This window comes from Protopterus annectens, chromosome 12.part0 (genome assembly GCF_019279795.1).
Source record: "Protopterus annectens isolate FY-2018-M chromosome 12.part0, PAN1.0, whole genome shotgun sequence".
Lineage (NCBI taxonomy): Eukaryota > Metazoa > Chordata > Ceratodontiformes > Protopteridae > Protopterus > Protopterus annectens.
This window is the reverse complement of record NC_056746.1, coordinates 1,047,758,607-1,047,780,775: the sequence shown is the minus strand read 5'-3', so window position 1 is coordinate 1,047,780,775 and position 22,169 is coordinate 1,047,758,607. Positions and strand designations below refer to the sequence as shown.

The 22,169-nt window shown below is 41.6% G+C and overlaps 1 protein-coding gene across 4 annotated transcripts in view; it reads right to left on the bottom strand.

Annotated features, from left to right (window-relative positions):
- The window catches only part of RBM38 (RNA binding motif protein 38), a 55,361-nt gene extending 35,952 nt beyond the window's left edge, over positions 1 to 19,409 (bottom strand). Inside the window, exons 1-3 of one of the 4 annotated variants that reach the window (XM_044090059.1) lie at positions 18,978 to 19,409; positions 14,982 to 15,105; positions 10,189 to 10,243 (exon numbers count right to left, since the gene is read on the bottom strand). In XM_044090059.1, coding sequence (XP_043945994.1) covers positions 10,189 to 10,243; positions 14,982 to 15,105; positions 18,978 to 19,205 — 407 coding nt within the window. In that variant the 5' untranslated portion in view covers positions 19,206 to 19,409. Of the gene's footprint in view, positions 1 to 10,188; positions 10,244 to 14,981; positions 15,106 to 17,927; positions 17,947 to 18,219; positions 18,239 to 18,363; positions 18,383 to 18,977 lie in introns of those variants that run through there. The other 3 variants (XM_044090062.1, XM_044090061.1, XM_044090060.1) reach the window with 3 other exon arrangements.
- Positions 19,410 to 22,169: the final 2,760 nt, after the last annotated feature.

Here is a 22,169-nt window from a genome sequence, read left to right as displayed (position 1 = left end):
CTGCTTGGACCGCAAAGACGTTTCTTTGCGCTTCCTAGAAGAGCCAGTCGTCGGAGAATCCGATGGCATGTTGTAATTACGTTTACCAAACACCAGCCTAGCACAGTCCAACCGACGTTTAATAGGACGCTTATTAAAAGTAGCACAAAAGCGACACCCAACAACGTCGTGCTCAGGCCCTAAACAAGGAATGCAGAGTGAATGGTAATCCCTATGAGGAATCCGTTTCCCACAAGAAATACAGTTATTAACTTTTTCTGACATCCGACAATACTGAGACAAGAAAAAGACAAAAAATAAAATGTCCCCAATGGGGTACTTAGCCCAACTTGGTCTCCGGTCTGAAACTCAAAAACAGACAATTCCAGAACGCCGAACGGCACCTGCAAATTCTGCTTCTGCTCAGGACCATGCGGCAAGAAAGACTGAAGTTATGGCGTCGGTCATGCGCATTTATACTGACACCACGTCAGTCTTGGGCGCCATGACCGACGCCAGATCTAGCCCTTTGGTATTCGGGCCGATGGAGGGCAGCGGAGTACCCATTAGTCAGGACTGCAGCAATGGGAGACGACGAACATCTAACCCAAAGTTAGCAGTGCTTACCTCCGCGCAAACCCACTTACAACTGCTTTAACTGCCTTAAATCGCTCTGTATCCAACTGCCAGTGTTCTGCCCAGCAACAAAATACACAGCCTCTGCAAGGCTCGGACCCAGGACCCTGCACACCCATAGACAGTGATTTACTACTAAGCCATGCCAGATATACAGAACCCAATTTCAAAACATATCCAGCCCAGTCATTAAAACTGTACAGCGAATGTAGTCCAACATGTAGATGTGTGTGTAAATATATTATCTACACATATATACACACACACACACACACACACACACACACACACACACGCAGGGAATTAACTATCCTTCCCCTCATTTGCATAGGATTGCCTGCTAATACATAGTTACATGTCTCACACAGTCCCCCCCCCCCCTTAGCAACCACTACTCACTGGCCATGTTGTCTTCTGCCTGCCATTGACTTGCATGGCAGAATACTGATTTTAGTTAGAGTCAGTAACTAAGGATTGGGGGGGTGGTGACAAGTAAACATATTTGCGCGCCACTGCTCTACGCTTAAACAGCAGAGATCAGCCAAAAAGACTTTTTTCACTGTTTACAATGTTAATGGCCTTATACTTTGCCATTGGCATGCTTACTACAGTATATGCAGCCTTTATTTGGAGCGGTCACAGCTCAGTTTTGGATTTTGCAGAAATGTACTCTAACAGTACATTTCTGCAGATTGCACTAGTCCTGCATGGCCGATTGCAATCTTCCTGGATTGCTAAAAAAAAAAAAAACTCATTTGCATAGATTTCTCCTGTACATGGGATGATTGCATACAAGTGCTTAGTCCATGCAGGAGCGCTTGTGCACGTCCCTGCAGGCTGTTCCTGGATCGCATGGCAGAAATAGTCTGCTGGAGCTCCTGCACCTAGCTTGCTTGCTGTGCAAGCTAGAGGGAATCTGAGGGGTTTATGTTATGAGAAAAGAATAATGTTAGACCTCAAATCAGTACGTCAAGGGATGTTTCCATGTAGAAATTCCAGATGTTGTGCCTTATGGCAAATGATGTTTTTATACAACCTATTATGCATAGGAAATACGAGTTCCATCACTAAGCTGATTGCACAAGAAGGAATTTAGACTATTCAGCTACTTAAGTGTTCATCATTCTATATTAGGAAAGGAACAGAACCCTGACAGAGTGAGCAAACACTTATATGCAATAAACAGAAGATGAGAAACACCTTCGCTAGACACACTGTGTAATGATCTCTCATAAGTTTTTATTTCTAGCCATTGAATTTATTATCAGACTTGGCAATCGAATAACACTGAGAAAATTTAAATGGATCAGACTACAAGCTGACAAAGCTTGTGGTCTGAATGACAGTTTGCCTAAAGCAGTTCTTAGCAGATGGACCTACTTTTCTCAGAACTCACTCACAAATGCACGGTTTATACATTTTGCAGACTGGTTAAATACAATGCTTTACAAGCAAGTCATGTGCGTTAACCCTTGGGGTTTAGATAAAAACTTAATTTAATCATTTTACATTTTTAATTAGTACAAAATATCCTGTCAGAGCAAAGCACTATTTAAATGGAAGGTTACTGCGTTTTAAGTCTGAAGAAGCGTTGTGTTTGAACGTGAAAGCACTAACCTTTTGACTATACTTGTTGGAAGACAGTTGTGTGTGCCTATACCATAGTGTCATCATGAGTTTGTTTTTGTCAATAAAAGGACCAATACTGCAACCAGAATACTCTGGACACAGGTTTGCGTAGGACCTTTTCAAGATCTGCCATTATAACCTACCACCGAAAAGAAAGTCAATCTAGTGTAAAACCTTATACCTCTACGTCCAGTACCACAAACCCATGCAGGAAGAGTAAATGCCAGTGTGGAAAACCGATTCCCCATAAAGATCACCACACTGGGGTGGGAGGATGGCATGGATGGCATAATGGCTGGCTGGGTTTACCTGGCAAACATGATGCAGAGTTTGATTCTTACATGGGGTAATTGGCTAGGCTTAAAATGGCCCACAAGGGCAATTAGCCTAGTACTAACCTATGAACCAATAAGTGTATGTTTGCCTAGGTGCTACTCACGACCATATCAGTTTGTCAGGCGTTTCTCCCCAAAACTCTTGGCAATAGACTTTCTTCCCTTTCAATGCACCTTGAGAACCAGCGTATTAAGCTTCTTGCTGCAGATAGTATGGATGGATCTTCCTGCCCAGAGGGTGAACCATCAGGGAAGAAAGCAGGCAAGGCCGGAATCTTCTGCTGTCCACACTCTACCGGGAGTTTCTCCACAGGAGATAAACCCAGAGACACCTGGTTGTATAGTCCAAATTCCTCCACAGCGTCTGGGTTGGAGAGGATCTGGTGGGCAGCATGCCTGACTAGGCTTGTCATGTGTTTGTTCTGGGCATTCAGAGGGGAACCACGGTCGTTTCAGAGGGATGTAGATGTTCCACAGTTTCTCTTTAAGGAAGAAGTTCCTACTACAGCTGTGGAATGCAATCCCATGTCGGGGCCTTCTCAGGTTTCTAGGAGATATTTAGTGGCAGACCTTTACTCAGTGGTTATTTAATACTTTACTGTCCTGGAGGCCTCCTCAAAGGGGTGTCGATTCCTCCTCGCACACTGTCCTCTTCTTCACCTAAAAACACCCAGAAAATGGAATTCTGAGGTGGATCTTGATGAGGACTCCCTTGCTTATTCAACCCAGACTCTCCCTTCGACTACAGAGCCAAGGAGGACTCTCATACCTCGCCTTCTGAGGAAATTTCTTTTGGGGGCACAATTTCGAGGATGATGGAATTTAAGTGCGATTGTGCCAAGGTTTTGGATACGAGGTACTAAGTTACTGCAGATGAAATCTCCTAAACCTGTGGCCATTCCTCCTGTCTTGGCTACTTTACTGGATGTTTTTTCCACTGCCTCTACAGCACCGGATTCTCTGGCCCCTGCTCCCAGGAAGTCTGATGTGTTTTAGAGGGTGCTTGAGGACTGTTCCTTTTGCTGCTGACCCCTCTGTAGTGTCATCTTTGATAAGCCATCTCAATTGCTTCCTTCATCCAAGTTACTGCCTTCTGCCAAGGACACAAGAACCACGGACAAGCTAGGTAAGAAGGTTTATACTTAAGCTACACTTAGTATCAGACTCATGAGTTTGCTCTTCTCAGGCTTAGCTTCTTTCTGATCTTCCACAGAAAATCACCCGCTCTTTCCATGCTAGAGACTTCCTCTCAAGCAGCTCACCATTCTATTAAAATGTAGCTATGATGCAATAAATGCCTCTTCTAGGGCTGCTGTTTTTGGCTCAGTTCTGTGGAGGTATTCTTAGTTTCAGCCTTTACCCGATGACATTAAGGTTAAGTTGATGGATGCTCCTTTAAATAACCAGCAGCCGCTTCCCCAAACAGAAGTTAATCTAAAGTGTCTTCAGGACAAGGGAAAAGCTTTAGAGGAGCTTAAAACATGTCCATTTCGCAATTTCAGTGCAACTACCCTTCTAAGCCAGCCTTTGTTCATAGACAATCTTGCCCTCCTAAAAAGTAAAAGGGTGGTAGACTCCTCCAAGGCCACTCAGACTGCAGATTCTAAAAGCCTTCCCTTCCTGAAAAACCAGGTGCTTACTATCCAACTGTTCCCAGCCACATTCTGCCTCTACTTTTGGCCTGCAACACCACCCAGGATTACCCAGGATTCTTTGGTTCCGTCACTCTCAGCAGGGGTACTTCATAGTCTAGGATTAGCCCACCCTCCTTTTATGTGCATTCCTCAGCCTCATCAGGAACAACACCCCCGCCCCCCGAGGTTATAGACCTCGTCTCAGGGTACTACTCAACAGGTGCCAGTCCCCCAAAGGGGAAAAGGGTTTTAGTAAAGAAGGTTTTGTTTCGAGTGCTCAGAAAAGGTGCCCAAGACTCGTTCTATACCTCCCTCATCACCTTTCTGAAGGAGCCTTCCTTTCAGATGTTGTCCCCTCAGTCCCCTTTTTCCTCTCTTGCTCCCTCAGGCTTTGTCTTTGAATTTCAAGGATGCTTACCTCCATATTCTGATCCAACCTCTTTTCAGGCGATTTTTTTCTTCATTTCTCTGTTGCTTCCTGGCATTTTCAGTTCTGTGCTTTGACCTCTGGCCTACTGCCCCACGGGTATTCACCAAATGCTTTGCTCCCGTGATTGCTTTTTGAGGGCTTCAAGGGATCCAAATCTTTCCTTATTTGGATGACCTGCTGCTTAGGCATCCTCTCCAGAGGTCCTTTTGCAACATCTTCACTTTACCATTTCTCCTCTTCAGAGCATGGGGTCTACGATAAATTCAAAGTGTCTTTCCCGACTCCTCAGGATCACATCTTTCGGGGGATGCAGGATTCAAACAATGCCAATACTGGCATCCCTTCCTCCTCAAAGGCCTTAACTCATGTTTCTCTTTCTAAACTCTTCTTCCCCTGGCATCCATTGCAGACAGGAAGTTTGAGAGCTCCGAGGTACACTACTTCCACCATTCCTACGCTCTTTGGCCAAACTCCAAATGCGGAAGTGCCAGTGGTTTGCTTCAGCATAGACATCCTCTAGACTTACTCCTCACACGTCTCAAGAAAACTTCTGTGGTGGATTCAGCAGTTCTCAGAATCCAAGGTTCCCTTCCTCTTCTTACCTCTCAAGAGCCGTTCACAGAAGCTTCAGACGTGAAATGAAGCCACAAGTGTGGTCACCTCGTCAGCAGATGGAGCACAGAGGAAAAGCACTTCAGGCCCCTCGCCTCTCCAGGACCTGTCAAGGTGCTCACTGACAATACCACAGTTTTGTGGTATATCACTAAATAGGGGTTGCGAGATCTTGCAGTCTCTGCTGGCGGACACTTCTGGTATTATCCAATATCAAGTGACTCTTCAGGCAGCTTATACTCCTTCAGATCAGTATGCTGTGGCACACAATCTGAGCAGGTCCAGTCTTCACTCAAATCCCACGAATGGATGCTTCACAGGGATGTGTTTCTGGACTTAGTTCACCAGCGGGGTACTCCAAGTAGATCTCGGTACTCCAAGTAGATCTCTGCCTCCCCTCTGAACAGACAGCTTCCTCAGTTTTGCATCAGAATCCCAGGTCCTCTGGTATGGAAAGTGGATGCCCTCATTTTCTTGGAAGGAGACATTTCTTTATGCATTCCCACCCCTTCCTCTCATTCCGAGAGTCCTGTTCAAGATTCAACAGGATGCTCCCAAAATCTTAAGGGACTGCTTTTTAGCCACGACAGCACTGGTTCCCTCTACTACTGCTTCTGCATCTAGCCAAAGGCAATTACCACAAGTTACCTCAGAGTGGATTTCCTCACACAAGAAAAAGGGGTCTCAACCATCCCCACCTGTCCACGCTTCAACTGACACCGAGTGAGGGTTTTGATCCCTAGACACTTTCGTGAGAACATGCTGCAGGAGGCCAGAAAACCTACTACTTGGAAATACTACTCGTCTAAATGGAAGTTTTCCATTTGGTGTCTTTCTCGTGACCTGGACCCACTATGTGGATGTTCCTTTGGTTCTCTTATTTGTGCAAGTTTGCCAATGCTGGTTTGGCCTGTTCTTCAATTAGGGCACACATCAGCTCTCCTTGTCTGCCTTTAACTCCATTAGCTTTTATATTTGAGGCCAAGCAGTTTCTTAAAGGAATCCTTAATATTAGATGTCCCAGGAAGCCCATTCCCCCTCCTTGGGATCTTAATTTCATTCTGGGAAAATTAACTCTGGCTCCTTTTTGAGCCTGCTGTTTCAGTTTCCTTGCATTGTTCCTGGAAGACTGTTCCTTTGTTAGCTCTTACTTCTGCCAGACTGTGTATTTTCTTGGTATTTCATGAGGACTGGGCATCCTTGCATAATAATCCTTATTTTATGCTCACGGTGATGGTCACAGTCTACTCATTTTCATAATTTTTCCCCCTCTCCACAATCTGACAAAGGGGGTACTGCATACCTTAGATGTGCATAAACAGCTCAGATTTTATTTGGATAAAACTAAAGCAATCAGATAAATCAATCTGACCAATTATTTGTTTTACTTCATCTTGGGTCTTAGGTTTGGTAGTTTCCAAGCCAACTAATTCTTCTTGGATTTCAAAGGCCATTTCCATGGCGAGAGCCAACTAATTCTTCTTGGATTTCAAAGGCCATTTCCATGGCGAGAGCCTTAATTCTGTAAAGTCTCATACTACAGCTGTGGCTTCTTCTGGTGCTTTTTTCAGGTATCGGAGCTACAGCTGGTTTTGCTGATGCCATTCTGCATGGCTTCTTAGAGGGCCTTGCTGCTTCCTCCTCCCAAATTTCTTCTTGAGCTTTGGCACTCTCCCATTTGTAATAATTACAGTGGCGAAGGCAAGGACATCTACTGTTACGGTAAGATTTTACACGAACACCACACCAACATTCAAGCAGCTAAGTAGAAATCATTCTAACTAGACACCAGCACAAGGTGTACATTCACAGGTGAGCATATGTGATAAGTCACCACTGCAACCTACAGCTAAAAGGGAAAAACACAGTGCATGTGTTACAAGGATTATGAAACTCTTGAATGTGAATGAACACTACTTACACAGAAATATATATACTGCTCTCATATTACACGTATGTCTGAATGTATACACACTATATATATATATATATATATATATATATATATATATATATATATATATATATATATATATATATAAATTTTAGAGATGTATATTTGTGCATCTCTCTATATATGTACGTACACAAATTTTGTACTTGCTGACCACAGAAGCTCAATGAAATTTACTGAAATAAGCAGTCTGTCAAGTTACCCAAACAAAAGTACCACCATTAAATTGCACAACACCCATAATTTCACAAGCAGATACAAAGTGCACCTCCTCAGAAATCGTACAGTGGTAGACCACCATAAAAGAAGCAGGAAAAAGTATTAAACAGCTCTATTATTGTATCAAGATGATGCAGTAATTATGAAACAGGAAACAAGTTGCAAGAGGAACCAGCAAAAGGGCAATTTCATTTGTTCTAAAGTTGGGCGTTAAAATGGGAACAAATTAAGATCTTAACGATGGAGTTCAGTCGCCACCCCCCCCCCCCATCTCTCACTATAAAGTGGGTCTTATTTGCCACACACACCTTCAGAAAATGCCAGTGTTGTATGGAGTGAGAACTCACATAACTTGCTTGCACATTTCCAGACTAGGCCTGAAAAGTACCCAGTTATTCCTCCACGGCCTCCAGGCCATGCAGCACACAAGGCATTTACTGCCAATAACTGCAGTACAGCCTTAGTCCCGGCATTAAAACCTTTGCTGCCCCCCCCCTCCCCCCCAGAACTGCTACTGGACAAAAGTATACCTCTAACAGACAACATACTAAGCTGCATCTTCAATTATCTGCTAAGAGAACAGCACAACTGTAGTCACTGTAATTATTTTTGCTTACCTGAAGAGTGAATAGAATGCTCAGATCATGGGTATTTAACATTTGCCAAATCAATTACAGACTGTGCATTAACTGAATGAGTTCCGAGATCATGGGTATTTAACATTTGCCAAATCAATTACAGACTGTGCATTAACTGAATGAGTTCCGGCATGACTTGTCACACACTTCTGGCAAGACACTACCCCATGCAAGTGTCCATTTAAAAAGAATGGAATTCCTTTTTTAGAGAGACAGCCCTTTTAAAAGTTACTACATGCACAAGTTACATGTACACTCGAGCTTCTTTCAAGATTCAAGTACCCACAGTTCCACATCTAAAATCACTACCCTCAGACCGACAAGCAGGTGGAACCTGTTCGGCTACAAACAGGAATATATCTTTCTAAAGCATGTGCTTGATCAATCACATGGACAGACAGCTAGCACTATACTAACCATGGGGAGCTACCAAGACTAAGAGCCAACAAGACAGAGAATGAGTCAAACAAGCGTACGTGCAGTGTAAATTCCTGATAGGCAGCTATAACAGGGATATACAGGCCGTTATGAAATATCATTTCTGTACCTGGACCCCAATTTGGGTGTTAATTTACTCCAGACATCTAGAAGGGCAGAACGATTCTGTTGGTCTCCAGGTGTGCTGTATATATACAGGCAGTTATGAAATATCATTTCTGTACCTGGACCCCAATTTGGGTGTTAATTTACTCCAGACATCCAGAAGGGCAGAACGATTCTGTTGGTCTCCAGGTGTGCTGTAAAAATGATCATGCACTATTTCTCCCACCATTAAGTCAAAGATCTGCCCAAGGAACATTTACTGAAACTTGTGCACTGCAGAACAAATACACAGGACAGAGCACTTCTCTGAAAAGGATTCTGTAAGGGGTAGGCCTTTGACTCAAGGCAGGGCCTCTTACATATGTAGAGATTTAAAGGGCTTTAAAATGGTGGGCAGGTAAGGTTTCTATATTCTTAATAGTTTCAAAAGTTAGTACTAAGCTGCCCATCCTTTTGGGCCATTTTAAGCCTAGCCAGATTTCCCCAACTCAAAATGTAAGAATCAAACTATGTTCCTTCTAGGCACAAGATACAAAAAAAAAAATAAATAAATGTAGGACTACTCAGAAAATAACAACATTGTATGCATCAGCAAGACCATCAGCAGATGGCTAAAGGAAACCCAGAAAAAAGTTCTTTACTTTAACTTAGTACAGTTGCTTACCAATCTCTAGTGTTCTCATTCCATTAGTGAAACTTGAACCATGCGCTCTGCATCATCTTTCCTGCTAAAGAGCTCCCTACCAAAACAGGAAGCCAAACACTCAAGCACAAGAGCACACTTGCACAAAACACACAAAATGAAGCTGAAGAATTCTACCCCAGGTTGCTGTATTACAATTACATTACATCCAGTTACCAGGACTCTCCGTGGCTATCACATAATCTAAACAATGCCAACTTCTATCAAAAAAATTAGCATTTTACCAGTGAGGGGCAGTATCAAACGTCTTACTGAAATTCCATTTCAGAATATCCACTGTCTGGCCACAAGCGACAGTAAATGCATGGTTTCTACTAGAGCAGCCCACCTGCTACTTGGGGAAAGTATTTCCAAGCAACAATACTGGTCTCTTTCCACAAGTGTGAAGCTAAGCAGCACCGAGAAAGGCAAATGTACTACATGGCTAAACCTGCAAGGCCCTCCAGTTATACACTCTAGACATGCAATGGTGCAAAGCTCAATTTGTCGAATCAAAACATTCCTAAAAACATCAGAGAAAAACCCAGGTTGTGCAACATACAACCTTCTGCAGTTTGCTTTACAGTTACTACCATAAAAGTGTAGGCAATCCAAGCAGTATCCAGTGGTAAACATTTAAATAAGAGTTAATTTTAATAGGAGTCTGAGTGGCTACCACATCTGAACACAAGCGTGCATCAGACATGCTCAATGTAAAAGAATTTAAACCCATGCAGCAAAGCCCATATTTGGCGACTGTGTGTGTGTGTGTGTGTGTGTGTGTGTGGAGGGGGTTAAACTGTCGATAATGTAGACCCCCCCCCCCCATATAGGAAAGGACATACATTTCAACCACAATAAAAATCAGTAACAAATGAACAGAAATTCTGAACTTACCCCACAGGCCTCTGAATAAAAGCAGGATGTATCTGCTGCACACCCAAGGCAAATCCTACATGGGGAAAAAGACAGAACAGTTTAAAGATAATTTAACTATAAAAATGGCAAAAAAGAGAGAAAACTTGGTCAAGTGCTCTGCTATCGATGCTAAAGTTTAGAGGAATTGAATGCCACTTTAGTGTAAGTGGTTACTCAACAGCAAGCTTCCAAAAGATCAACCGCCCTTCAATGCTGCACCAGTGTGCTGCTCACACTCTACAGAAGAGGTGTTGTCCAACCAACACTACCAGAACTGCAGATAAGAGGTTTCCTTTCCCCACCTATTCAGAACTAGTGTCTCCCTTTTGACATTAGCCTACCTAAAATGAAACCATTACAAAAAATACAATGCATGCACACACTACTAGAAAACAAAACCTTCCATACTACAGCACAACTTCAACAGACCACATTAATAGAGAATAAAGGGAGTGGAAGGCTTGCCTCTCTGGTAAGAGGGAAGTACTGGTGTGCCAAGATGCACTCAGCGTTACTCACGAAGGGACAAGCCTTCTCACATCACAGCATAGTACCCTTTTCGAACCTTTACATACACTATTGTTTGGAGCATACAATAGTACACACACACACACACACACACACACACACACACACACACACAGTAGACCACCACTTAACTGGCATTCAGCTGACCACAAGGGAAGCAGGAGCATTCTATTCATTATGCAGACATTTCTCTTGGCAGAATTGCCACATGGTGCTTTAAACATACCAAAAAACAAAGAAAGTAGCCTATATGCTGTAGTGCATCTACTACAACCTCTAGCTGTAGAATCTATGCGCATCATACATCCTAAATCTTTCCAGCAAGCCACACTCACCACTTGGGTAAAAATTACACTAATATGTCCCTGTGGGTGAAGCTGTCTATTTGGGACAATTGTTCCCGTCAGGAGGGTTAAACTTCATTTGAACATGTTTTTGTGTTAAGCTAAGTAGGTTCTGGGGGTGTTTTGGGAGGGCGTTTGCGGTTCTACATTAAAGCAATATCTCGTTTAAATGTGACAGGTTCAAATGAAATGCATAAAAGATTAACATGCCAATCACCAGTTGCATGTAATTGGGAAAAAAAAAAAAGCTGTCATATGCAATATGTGGAACAACTTATAATGGCTAAACTACCAGTATTTTGGAATGTGTACAGCCTCAAGTATTACAGTAGATCAAACAATGCTACAGGAGATGCATTTGGAAAAAGTAGTAAGAATGTTAAATTGGATAAATATCCATCATGAAATTCGACATTTGATTACCGAGAAAGTCTATCTGGGTAGAAGCCCATTTTCAGCAGAGGCCCAGTCTATCTGGGTAGAAGCCCATTTTCAGCAGAGGCCCAGGGAGAAAAGATCCAAAATTACTACAAAACATTTTGTTTTATGTTTGAAGATTGAAAAATTGTTAGCAAACGTCTGCAGTTTAAGTTATAACAAATTAGACACTATATAAAAACACTGGTTAAGAATTGATGTGCAAATTTCAGACAGTTTAAAGAAAAATTGTAATTTATTCTAATACAAACAAAAATTGCAATGAAAGAAAAACAACTTTATGACATATTTAGAGAAAGTCAGGAAGAGAATTTGATAAGAGGTAAAGTGAGTGGAGTAAGAGGGTACAAGGAATGAAAAGGTACATGTTCACATTTAGGGATATTATTTATCCTAGTTTTGAAAAGAAACAGAGCCAGACTTTAGCTAGAAGGCTTTCAGAGCAATTTTGAAAGATGGGAGGGAGGGTACTGATCCGATGGATACAGCTAAGGAGTTCCAGGCATTAGCAACCTTGTACGAGTACAGACCAGTAGACGGGGGGGCGAACGACAGCCACTGGATCACAATGACTGAGAACATAGTTATGTAGAATGTTTTCAGTGCTGGACAGATGGAAGCTGGACAATTTTATAGGTGGTAAGAAGCTACGCTAGTTGACGAGACAGTTCTTAAAAATATATAGGTTTTAGTGATATAGAATAGTTGGCTCTAAAAGGGGTATTTCTTGCAAATTTAACAACTCTGTTATAGCATTATCCAGAGTTAATTTTTGTGAAGTCTGGAGGTCAGTTAGGATGAGAGTGCCATAAAAAGTGTGAGGAGGAGATAACTAGTGGCAAGTGTAGTTTAGTGTTTTTTTGGTACTGTAAAGCATCCAGACTGACAAATTTTTCTTATGCAATTTTGTATATACAAGTCGAATGAAAACTCATCCTCCACTATCATCCTGAATAATCTGCTAAGAGAAGCGACTTAAACGGTTGTATTATCCAGAGAGAGGACCAATTGTGTCCTTTCATGAGAGGGGGGGGGGACAGAATAATACTGCAGTCTTTTTGGATTGAGCAAGATATGCGAGTTACAAAGTCATGTTTCACTGGTTTATAAAAGCTTCCCAAGTAACTTTCTGGAGGTGTACCATGTTGTCAGATATACAATACTCCGGTGATTCCATTGTCATTTGCACAAGTGTAGACTGTTGTGTGAATGTATAGAGGGAGTTGGTGGAAATGTTAAGGAGGAGGGGATCAAAGAAAGCCTTGTGATACACTGGTGGTGACTGGGAGGTAAGGAGAGAGCATGGACTGCCATTTTATTGTTCGATACCTATTGGACAGGTAGGGTGGGCTGAAAGAGACCCAATGGCCAAGTACAAGTTGCTGTAAAACTGCGTAGAAGACTTTAAACAAGTCGAGACACTAGATTGGACTGCTATAGATCTAAAGTTAAGGTCTGTTGAATTTCCTCCTTTGTGCAAAGGGAAGGTGTGGCATTTCCCAGAGACAGGGAATGTGGGATTCCTGGATTAATCTATTTATAAGAACTGAGACAGAATAGGCAATGCTATTTACTGGTATTTTAGGTACCTGCTTGGAAGGTCAGCTGAAGAATACAAAATTTAGAGTAGTTTCACACTGGATACGGGCAAAACAGTCAAGTGGGATAAATTTAACCTTCCAACAGAACAGGGTGATTTTGGATCACCTCATTGAAGGGATAATTTACAGCTACACAGTTAAGGCTCACACACTAATATATATACATACACACACACACACACACACACACACACATACATAATAAACAAGCAAAAAGCTATAATTCACACACATTATAAATATACATCACATATACATAATAAACAAGCAAAAAGCTATAATTCAAAGTGGAAAGGGATAACTATGATGAGGGATTTTGAAAAACAAGGAGACAGCAGTATTTTACACAAATTCTATGAGAACTGCTGCCATACAGAAAATATATTCATAAAGTAGCAAAAAGTACTCAATCTCCATTTCTTGTGTACTTGGTTCTATAGACAGGGGTGACGAGTTTACTGGAGAAACATGGCAAAGGAACCAAGGTATGGGAGCAAATAAGTAGACAGGGAAAGGTGAGAATGGGAAGAGGCCAAGACAGTTGGACTGAAGTCTAGAAACTACCTTCCCTAACAGCAATTGATAGAGAATAGAAAGGGATAGAGGAATCCTTAATGAAAGGCCGGCTCAGGTAGAGTTAACTAGAACAGAAGCCACTGGTAATGAAGAGGGATAGTTAGTAGGGCATATAAAATATTGCATAGAGATCGTAGAAGATTAGAAAATGAAAATATTAGATAAGCAATTTGGAAACAATGGGGGGCCATATTGGTTCCCAAATATGCAACAGAGTTTAGACGATTTAAGATTTTTGCTTGAAATGTTTGCACACTTACTTTCATAACCCAAGCAGACTACAAAAAAATCATCCTCAGGTACATAGCAAATGTTGGAAGTGTGACAGGGAAGAAATAACTGGGAACATATGTTCTGGAAGTGCAAAGAGTTGGTAGACTTAAAAATTTCCATACAGGAGTATCCTGTCAGAAATATTACATGACCAAAGGAGTGTAACTTAGGAAATGGATTTGAGCTTTGACACAGGATCCAAATTGCCTACACAAATGCCTAGAAAGGCCTTGTTAAGTTTAATTCTGGTGGCTGGCTGCCAGAACAAAGCAATTACTAGAAAATGGAAATAGAGTCTATACCAACTGTATTTGAAGTATAACAGAGCTTAAAAAAAAAAAAAAAAAAAAGACGCGAGATCTTTAGAAAAAGAATAGGTGCACATTACACAGAAAATAGAAATTGCGGAAACAATACATGCAGAGTAATGTCTTGGAGGAGGAATGACATTTAAGGGGAGGCAGGAACTGAGCAATTTATGTAATGTTAGACTGATAACCGGTGCAAGACATTATGTTTTTAGTAACCATGACTATAGTTTTCAGTTATACATTTGCCAACAGATTAAGGTGTTGATACCTGAACTACGATAAAACCCAAGTCACAGAGCATGCGACCATTTGAAAAACTGCCCATACCTATAGAAAGGGGATTAATAATCTGACTGCTGTATAGTAACAATTACTATTACTTAATAGCACAATCTTAAAGTTCCTGCAATGCAATAGCTAAAGAACAAAATAGTGCAAAAAAAAGTAGACTGAAGAATATTCATACTGCTGCTGTCTTCTGATGAAAATTCAACCCTTCACATACAGCAAGCCAACTATTGGGTTGGAAGCAACACACACTAAACCTGGTTTTACATTCCCTACTAATTGTTAGCATTACATTCACTAAGTGCACACATTTATCAGTTAAAACTGCCCAATTGAGCAAAACTCCACATTTTCAGAAGTACTCCCCATGTTTTAACAGCTTTAAGCATATGTATAATTTACAAAACCCTCACCAGTCTGGATAGTCCTGGGCTTCGCTCCCAAGTACGCAAGGTTCACATTTGCTTTTCTGCCATCAATTATAGGATTGGGATCCTTACAAGCTCTCTCTGCTGCTGCTCGGTCAGCCATAGTCACCTGAAGCAAAACAGAAACGATGCAAGTGTTAAAGAGGCTCAACACATATGCAGTGTGAAAACTACAATACAAGTTGAGAAAATCCAGAGGGGGGCACGCACACACAATCATCCCAAAAACAGTTTTTCAAAACACTACAACCCCTCATCTCTTCTCTAAAATCAGTAAAGTCCTCCGGTGCAGACTTGTGGGAACATGGGCAAAATTCTTGGCTAGGCTTATAAGGGCCAACAGCCTACATAAAGCCTAGCATCATCCTATAAACCTATTCAGTGCTCCAGCTACCCGTGCAGTGCCCCAGGTAAAACGGAGCACATTACTCCCTGCTACAAGACTGTCTTGTACCATTTCTTCAGTGTGTGGACATACTGGCTATGACTACAAACCTGGGACCAAGAAACCCTGCAGTGCATGGTTTTAACATCACCCAATTACCCCCTCATTATTTGGATAAGTGCGACATAAGCTTAACAATGTTTAAGGTCACTTCAGCACAAGATGTGCCCCCCCCCCCAGAAAGTACCACGATCCCTGCTCTAGCTGCATCAGGTTAACTGCTGACCTTGTGCTACGCAAGGATACAAACTACCAAGCATTAACTTCCTTCCAGAGAAGTGAAAAACCACATACGAGTTTCGCAGAGTTTCATTTCACCTCAATCCAAAGAAAAACAGGACAGCTGGTAACATGAAAGGACTTGGTAAACAACACTCCAATCCAATAACAGACATCTACAAACCCTTCCCACTGAAGTTCTAAAAGCCTCAAGCACCATCAACAACTCATGCAAAACAAACTCCAGGACAAATTAAGGCTTACAAAAACAAAACTCAACATTTCTAATTTAAGAGATAAAATCTTAAACAGTTTGGTATTTCAACATGTTTTAAGTATGTTCAGCTTACATTACACCCCCCCCCCCGCATTTATGTTCAGTAAAATCAAGAGGGCAGAAGCTCCAAAACTTATTTACAAACATAACCAAAATACAACCAAAACTGTTTAAAACACCCTGGACGGACAGGTCAGACAAGCACCGACACTGAAGCCATTGACTACATTTTAATTACATTTGGAGTAGAACACTGACCCTAAGGGACAGTTTTCAGGCTCAGCTAACAAGATACAAAGATAAAATAAAGCTAATGCGTTCAACTAGATGCTTGCATAGTGAATCATGTTTTTACAAGCAAATAGTAGAGCTCTACAGCTGTTGATATCACCTTACTGCTCTTTAAAGAGCCAAGATGATAGAACATGACATGCAACACCAAATTTACTAGAAAAACATTAGAATTACTTAACTAGCTCAAAATATTGCACACAATGCACAGTAGCTACTCACTATACGCAGTAACGTGAATGGGGAAAGTGTCAAGTTGAGGAAGGAGGGAAGAAAAAAAAAAAAAAAGAAAGAGAGAAGGAAAACAACTGGTAATAGTGAGTTATGTAAAATGCTCCCTCCATCACCATTGGGAAATAGACTAATATAACCTACTAAGGTGTAGTCTAAATGTGACCCTTTCAACAGAACATTGAGCACAAACAGAAGAGTCACTGTACTGTACAACAGAACATTGAGCACAAACAGAAGAGTCACTGTACTGTAAGCTTCACTATACTGTGGCCCAGTCCCCAACCAAAAGGGGTACAAGCTCAAGACCAAATCACTAAAACTACATCAAAAATTGCCAAGACATTCCTTCTGGGAATATACACACTACTGGCACCTACTGGTCCGAATTAAGTTAGCACTCCCATCTGTGCAACAAGTGGCACATGTGAACAGAAGGCTGCAAAGTTCTATCCCAAACCACTCCTTTTTACACCGTGAACTACTAACACCGCAATGCAACATGGGGCAGAGTGTCACGGACATGGAGAGTCTAAAGTGCTATTCTTCCAAACAATCTGAAAATGTACTCAGAACTAGTAATAGGGAAGAAGTTTAAAAGTTAGTCTAGACAATGTTTAAACACCGATCTCCACCCCACCCCCCCGCAAACATGCAGCTTATGCTTAGAAAACTCACCACACCACGAGCATACGCATACTTGAGTTTGCAGTTTTGTGGCTTCTGCAGAGACCAGTCCACCAGCTCTCAAGACCAAACAGCAACAGATCACACTAACAAGCCATAGACAACACTGGCAGGCAGGCCAGCCAACAGAAGTGCATTCTCAGTTTTCATCTACTTTGGTTATATACTACAGTAACACTGAATGCTACCAGTGGACATATAAAAAGGAGCAAGCAAGTCACAAACAGGAAGGCAGACAAGCCAAATAGGATTCTCAGTCTTTAATAATTTCTTTTCCCCGGTGAACACATTTTCACCAGGGTAGGAACAATACAAACTGAAAAATTCAATAAAAAAAATGGCAACAAACCCTTGTTACTGTTAATAAAAAATGTTCACTTCCACCTTTCTTGTAAAAACAACATTAATTTAACACTATATCTAAACAGCACAAAGGCACACGTACAGGAACATTAACACCAATACTTGGTTAGTTTCCTCACCCACCAGATACTAAACTTGTTAGGGAAGAAAGTGTAAAATAACAAATTCTCATTTCTTAAGATTAAACAATAACTCACAATAAAAAATCCAAAACATGTTATTTTAATGCTATAATACTGACAAGCAGGCTCAAAGCAAAACAGAACAAAGCAACTACTCCCTTTTTAGTCCTTTCAGTTCGTTATAGTTTGAGTCACCATCTGCCCCTCTTCAAAGCAATCCCCATCTAGGTAACACTATAGATTTGAAGTTACGCCCTCAGATTTACAAACTAAACATTGAAAAAATATATAGGAACCTGTGCATCCAAACACGAAAAGGTAAAAGTATTAACGTAAAATCGGGTCTTCGGAAGTGGCCGGGGACGCAATCTGTCCCTACATGTCAGAGTTGAACAAGTAATGTTTATACGCTCGGAAGTCTGAAAAAGGTGTCATACGCTGCCCCATCTCTTCAGGTGATTTGCACCTGACTCTTACATCGTAAGATATTACATGCGAGCGGATCCAAAAAAAAGCAAAATTTAAAAAGACAGAGAAGGACGGTGTGTGTGTATGGTTATTTAAAAATCCTGACTTGAATTGCTATACCTCCTCTGTGAAGCATCCTGCCAAGACAGTTTACAGCCATGTGAGAAAGAAAGGGCCGACAGCAACAAGAAACAACAAAGACCCAAATGCCGTCCTACCAAAGGACTTTGCTTTGCCTGATACAGAACCAATTGAAAAACATACCTACTAACAGGGACAGGAAAAAAAATTGATTTAAAATAATTAGCACCCCCACACACATTTTCGCTCTTATCGTGTGCGGTGTGGGGGGGCACTAACTCATTACAAACGGGGACGGATCTAAGACAGGATGCATTCTGTTATTATAGAAGCTCGATAGACAAAAATACCCGACAACAGAGCAACTCAGAAATTTAACATAAAACCAGGAAGCGTCTGAAAAACAGATTCCCACGTTCTGCCACACATCTCCGAAACTAAAAACGGGGCCGTCGCATGGACCCAACTCTGCCATTGCCAAAAATCCTACAGTTACAGTAAGAAACCTCTCAAAATAATTAAGCTTTCCACGATTTTGTCACCAAGACATTTAGACTAAGACGGATTTCAGAAGATCAGCAACAGTTACACGTAAACATGTAGAAGTAAATCGTCGAGTCAAATGAAGGAGTTTTGGGCAAGTGACATTGCTGTGGTTCACTCGTACGCACATACAGACGTCCGTACATCCTTTCGTTGCTCAAGGGGCCAGTATCACTAGAGAGACTAAGCTGGCCAAAGTGTTGTCCACTCTCCCCCTTGGAAGATAGTCCGGATGAAAGATAGCTGGTACTTACAAACCCATAACCCCGAGATTTGCCAGTCTGTCGGTCTGTAATCACCACCGCCTCGTCAATTTCCCCAAAGCCTTCGAAGTACTTCCGAAGCGAAGAGTCTGTTGTGTGGTACGGCAATCCGCCAACGAATATCTTGGTCAGTGTTGTGTCCTTGGCTACCAGCTGATTGCTGTGCATGGCTGCAGAGGCAGCCGCCGGGGGGCAAACTAGAGCCTGGGGGAAAAGCATTAAATATAAAAGACTAAAATACGTGTTTTAATATTCATAAATTAAACACAAATACTCGAGGTAGACGGTGCTGTCTCTTTGGAAACAGTGCCAAGCTTAGTGCAATGAACTGCGTGACACAGACGAGGTTTGCTTGCGCAAGGTTTCCTCCACTCGCACGCTGACCTCGGCCACGCTACGCCGGCTACTACAAGCACTTTAACAGCTCCTTTGTATTCCAGTTTGACCCCGCCCCACTGTTTGCACCTGCCACTGTCATTATGGGGGGAGGGGGTTTACAGAACGGAGTGAATTCTGGGAACTGTAGTTCCAGCAAGGGTATAGTGTCTGAGTCTCTCTCATCATCACGCTAATGCGAATAAGTTCGCAAAATTGTTTTTCGTAACACCATATATGGGGATAGTAAATGGAAAGTGAAAAAGCTTCATCTTAAAGTGTACCGCTTAAACACTCTTTATTATCTGAAGTCAAAGTAGCAGTAACTATCAAATGGATGTGGTAAATTTGCAGCATTGTTTCAGACTATAATATCACGGGCTTAAAAGCCTAAATAAGTAATATTTATTCATGCCATGTACGGTGATTAACTGCTATCAAGCGCTACCACCACGGCGGGAATTAGTTTAAACTCGACGTCACAGTAAGCTTCAAACACCTGTAAAATGCAGTACTTCAGCTCCCAGAAGACAGCACGCATCTGTTTGCACATGCTCCTTTGTTTAATTGAACAATGGGTCTGTTTCCACCAGCAAATATGTAATCTTTCTTTGTGGCATTATGTTTGAAAGATTTCCATAAAAGAGGATGAGTTCGCGAAGCCATATCGTTATTGTTTTAGACATATAAATGTGTGTGTTCTTGACTGCTGTTCAGTAGTGCATTTCAGTTTGATTACTGTTACTCGTTCAGTAGTAAGCCAAATCCCATTAGTAGTGAAAGTCGGTCACTGTAGTTGTCTCTATAAAGGCGGATCTTAATTTTCAGATGTCAAATTTATAGACCAGTAGTCTTTCTTTCTTGTATCAAAAACTGCTTAAAGGTTTTATTTTTAAATAACTTTACACCACATTGACATCCTGTTAACAACAGGAAATAACCGGCTTTCAATCTCCCGCCGTGGCTGACACTAGGTCGTGGAAATTAGACCTCTGCCGAATTTTATTGCGTACGTGCAGAGTAAATTGATCCCATATCATTCTCTTCTCCCCCTCAAAAGCACTCCCACTTGATAAGCCCTCTTTCAAGATCACCAGTCTCTTCCACTCCTCAATAGAAGTTGTGCCAAATTACTTGGTGTTACCATTGATGAACACCTGAAATGTAATACTCATATTCAACAAAACATAAAAAAAAACATCAGAAGCTCGGTATGCTTTATAGAAACGCTAACTATCATTAGCTACAAGACAAACACTCGCCTCTACCTTCCTTCTACCTTCTCTATTGTATGTAAAGGGTCTCAAAAATCTGTCCTATGCTGCCCGACTGAAAGAACTCCAGCTCTATTCAGTCGCTTACCGCTTGCTCAGAGGTGACCTTTGCCTAACATACAAGGCCATGTCAAACCCAGATTTGATGAATATGCTTCACCTCAAAAAATCTAGATCCATCAGAGCCACAAGGGCGGGAGACTTAAACCTCGACAAGGCTATTAATAGGACGTGCTGGAGGGATAGATTCATCACCCAGAGACTCCCTATGCTGTGGAACAAAATCCCAGTACATGTGAGGCAGAGCACCTCGCTGGCCTTGTTCAAGAGAAATCTTGACCAATGGATGGGAGATCGCAGATTTACCCCAGGGATTACCTCAGTGTCACTGCTCGACAGAGGCACAGCAAAATAATGGGTATAGTTCCCCATACTAAAGGGGTGGCGTAAGCCACAAAACGATGGGCTAGGCTTATAAATGCCCTCGGGCAGATAGCCTAGTATGAACCTATGCTTCTGGAGCATTTCTCCCCAGGTCTCCGCTGAAAACGGGATCTGTGGAACCTAGTCGGACTATCCCGGTCAACAAATGTTAAATAAATAAATAAATGGTGCTCCTCTTCTAACCAACCTCACAGCTTCTATCTCCTCAAAACTTGAAAGTTGCTACAACAAAATCACCAAATTCGCTACTAACTCTACTCATTCTACACACCATTGCATCTCCCTCCATAGTCTTCAATGGCTAGAATTCCCTAATTATCTTGACTACCTCCAACTTACTACTGCCCACAAACTAATTTTTAAACCCACTGCTTGCCCTGCACTATCTAATATCTTGCCTTTCTATACTCCTCTCAGGCCTCTAAGATCAGGCCACCAAAATCTTTCAGTGCATAACCCTAAACAACTCCCTGACCACCTTCTACTTTCTTATACTATAGCAAAAAAAAATGGAACTTGCTTCCTCCCCTGCTAAGAGTCACTACAAGCCCTGAACAATTCAAATCTCTACTCCATTCTCACCTCTCCCAAAACTGGAAATGTAATTGTATACTTCCTACCTAGATCCTATTACATCCCGGTTTCAGTTTTCTCCCTCCTGCCCCTCTTCTTCCAACTCTTTCTTCAAGCACCCCACCCTCTACTTCTTTATCTTCTTTCCCCCCTGTATAAACTCTATGTAAATTCTTTTTACATATTCACTTCCCCACTGCCTATATGCCTATTCTTGCACTGTATCTTTTACCATTTCCATAAGATGTATCTTTCACCACAAACATAAAATGAATCTTTGTCTAACTGTTCTTTTTATCCTTTAGCCTCCTCCTGGCATCTCTTCTCCTTTAATTCTTTGCACCTCCTTTTTCCTACACTTCTCCTCTGATTTACTTCATTTGCATTTCGTATCTATGTATATTTTTTCTTCTATGCTAACAATACAAGTATATAAAAAATGTTATTTTTACTTGTTTATAAATTGTTTAAGTGTGCAATGTGTTTGGAATATGGAGCTTTTTTCCATGGGCCTCCA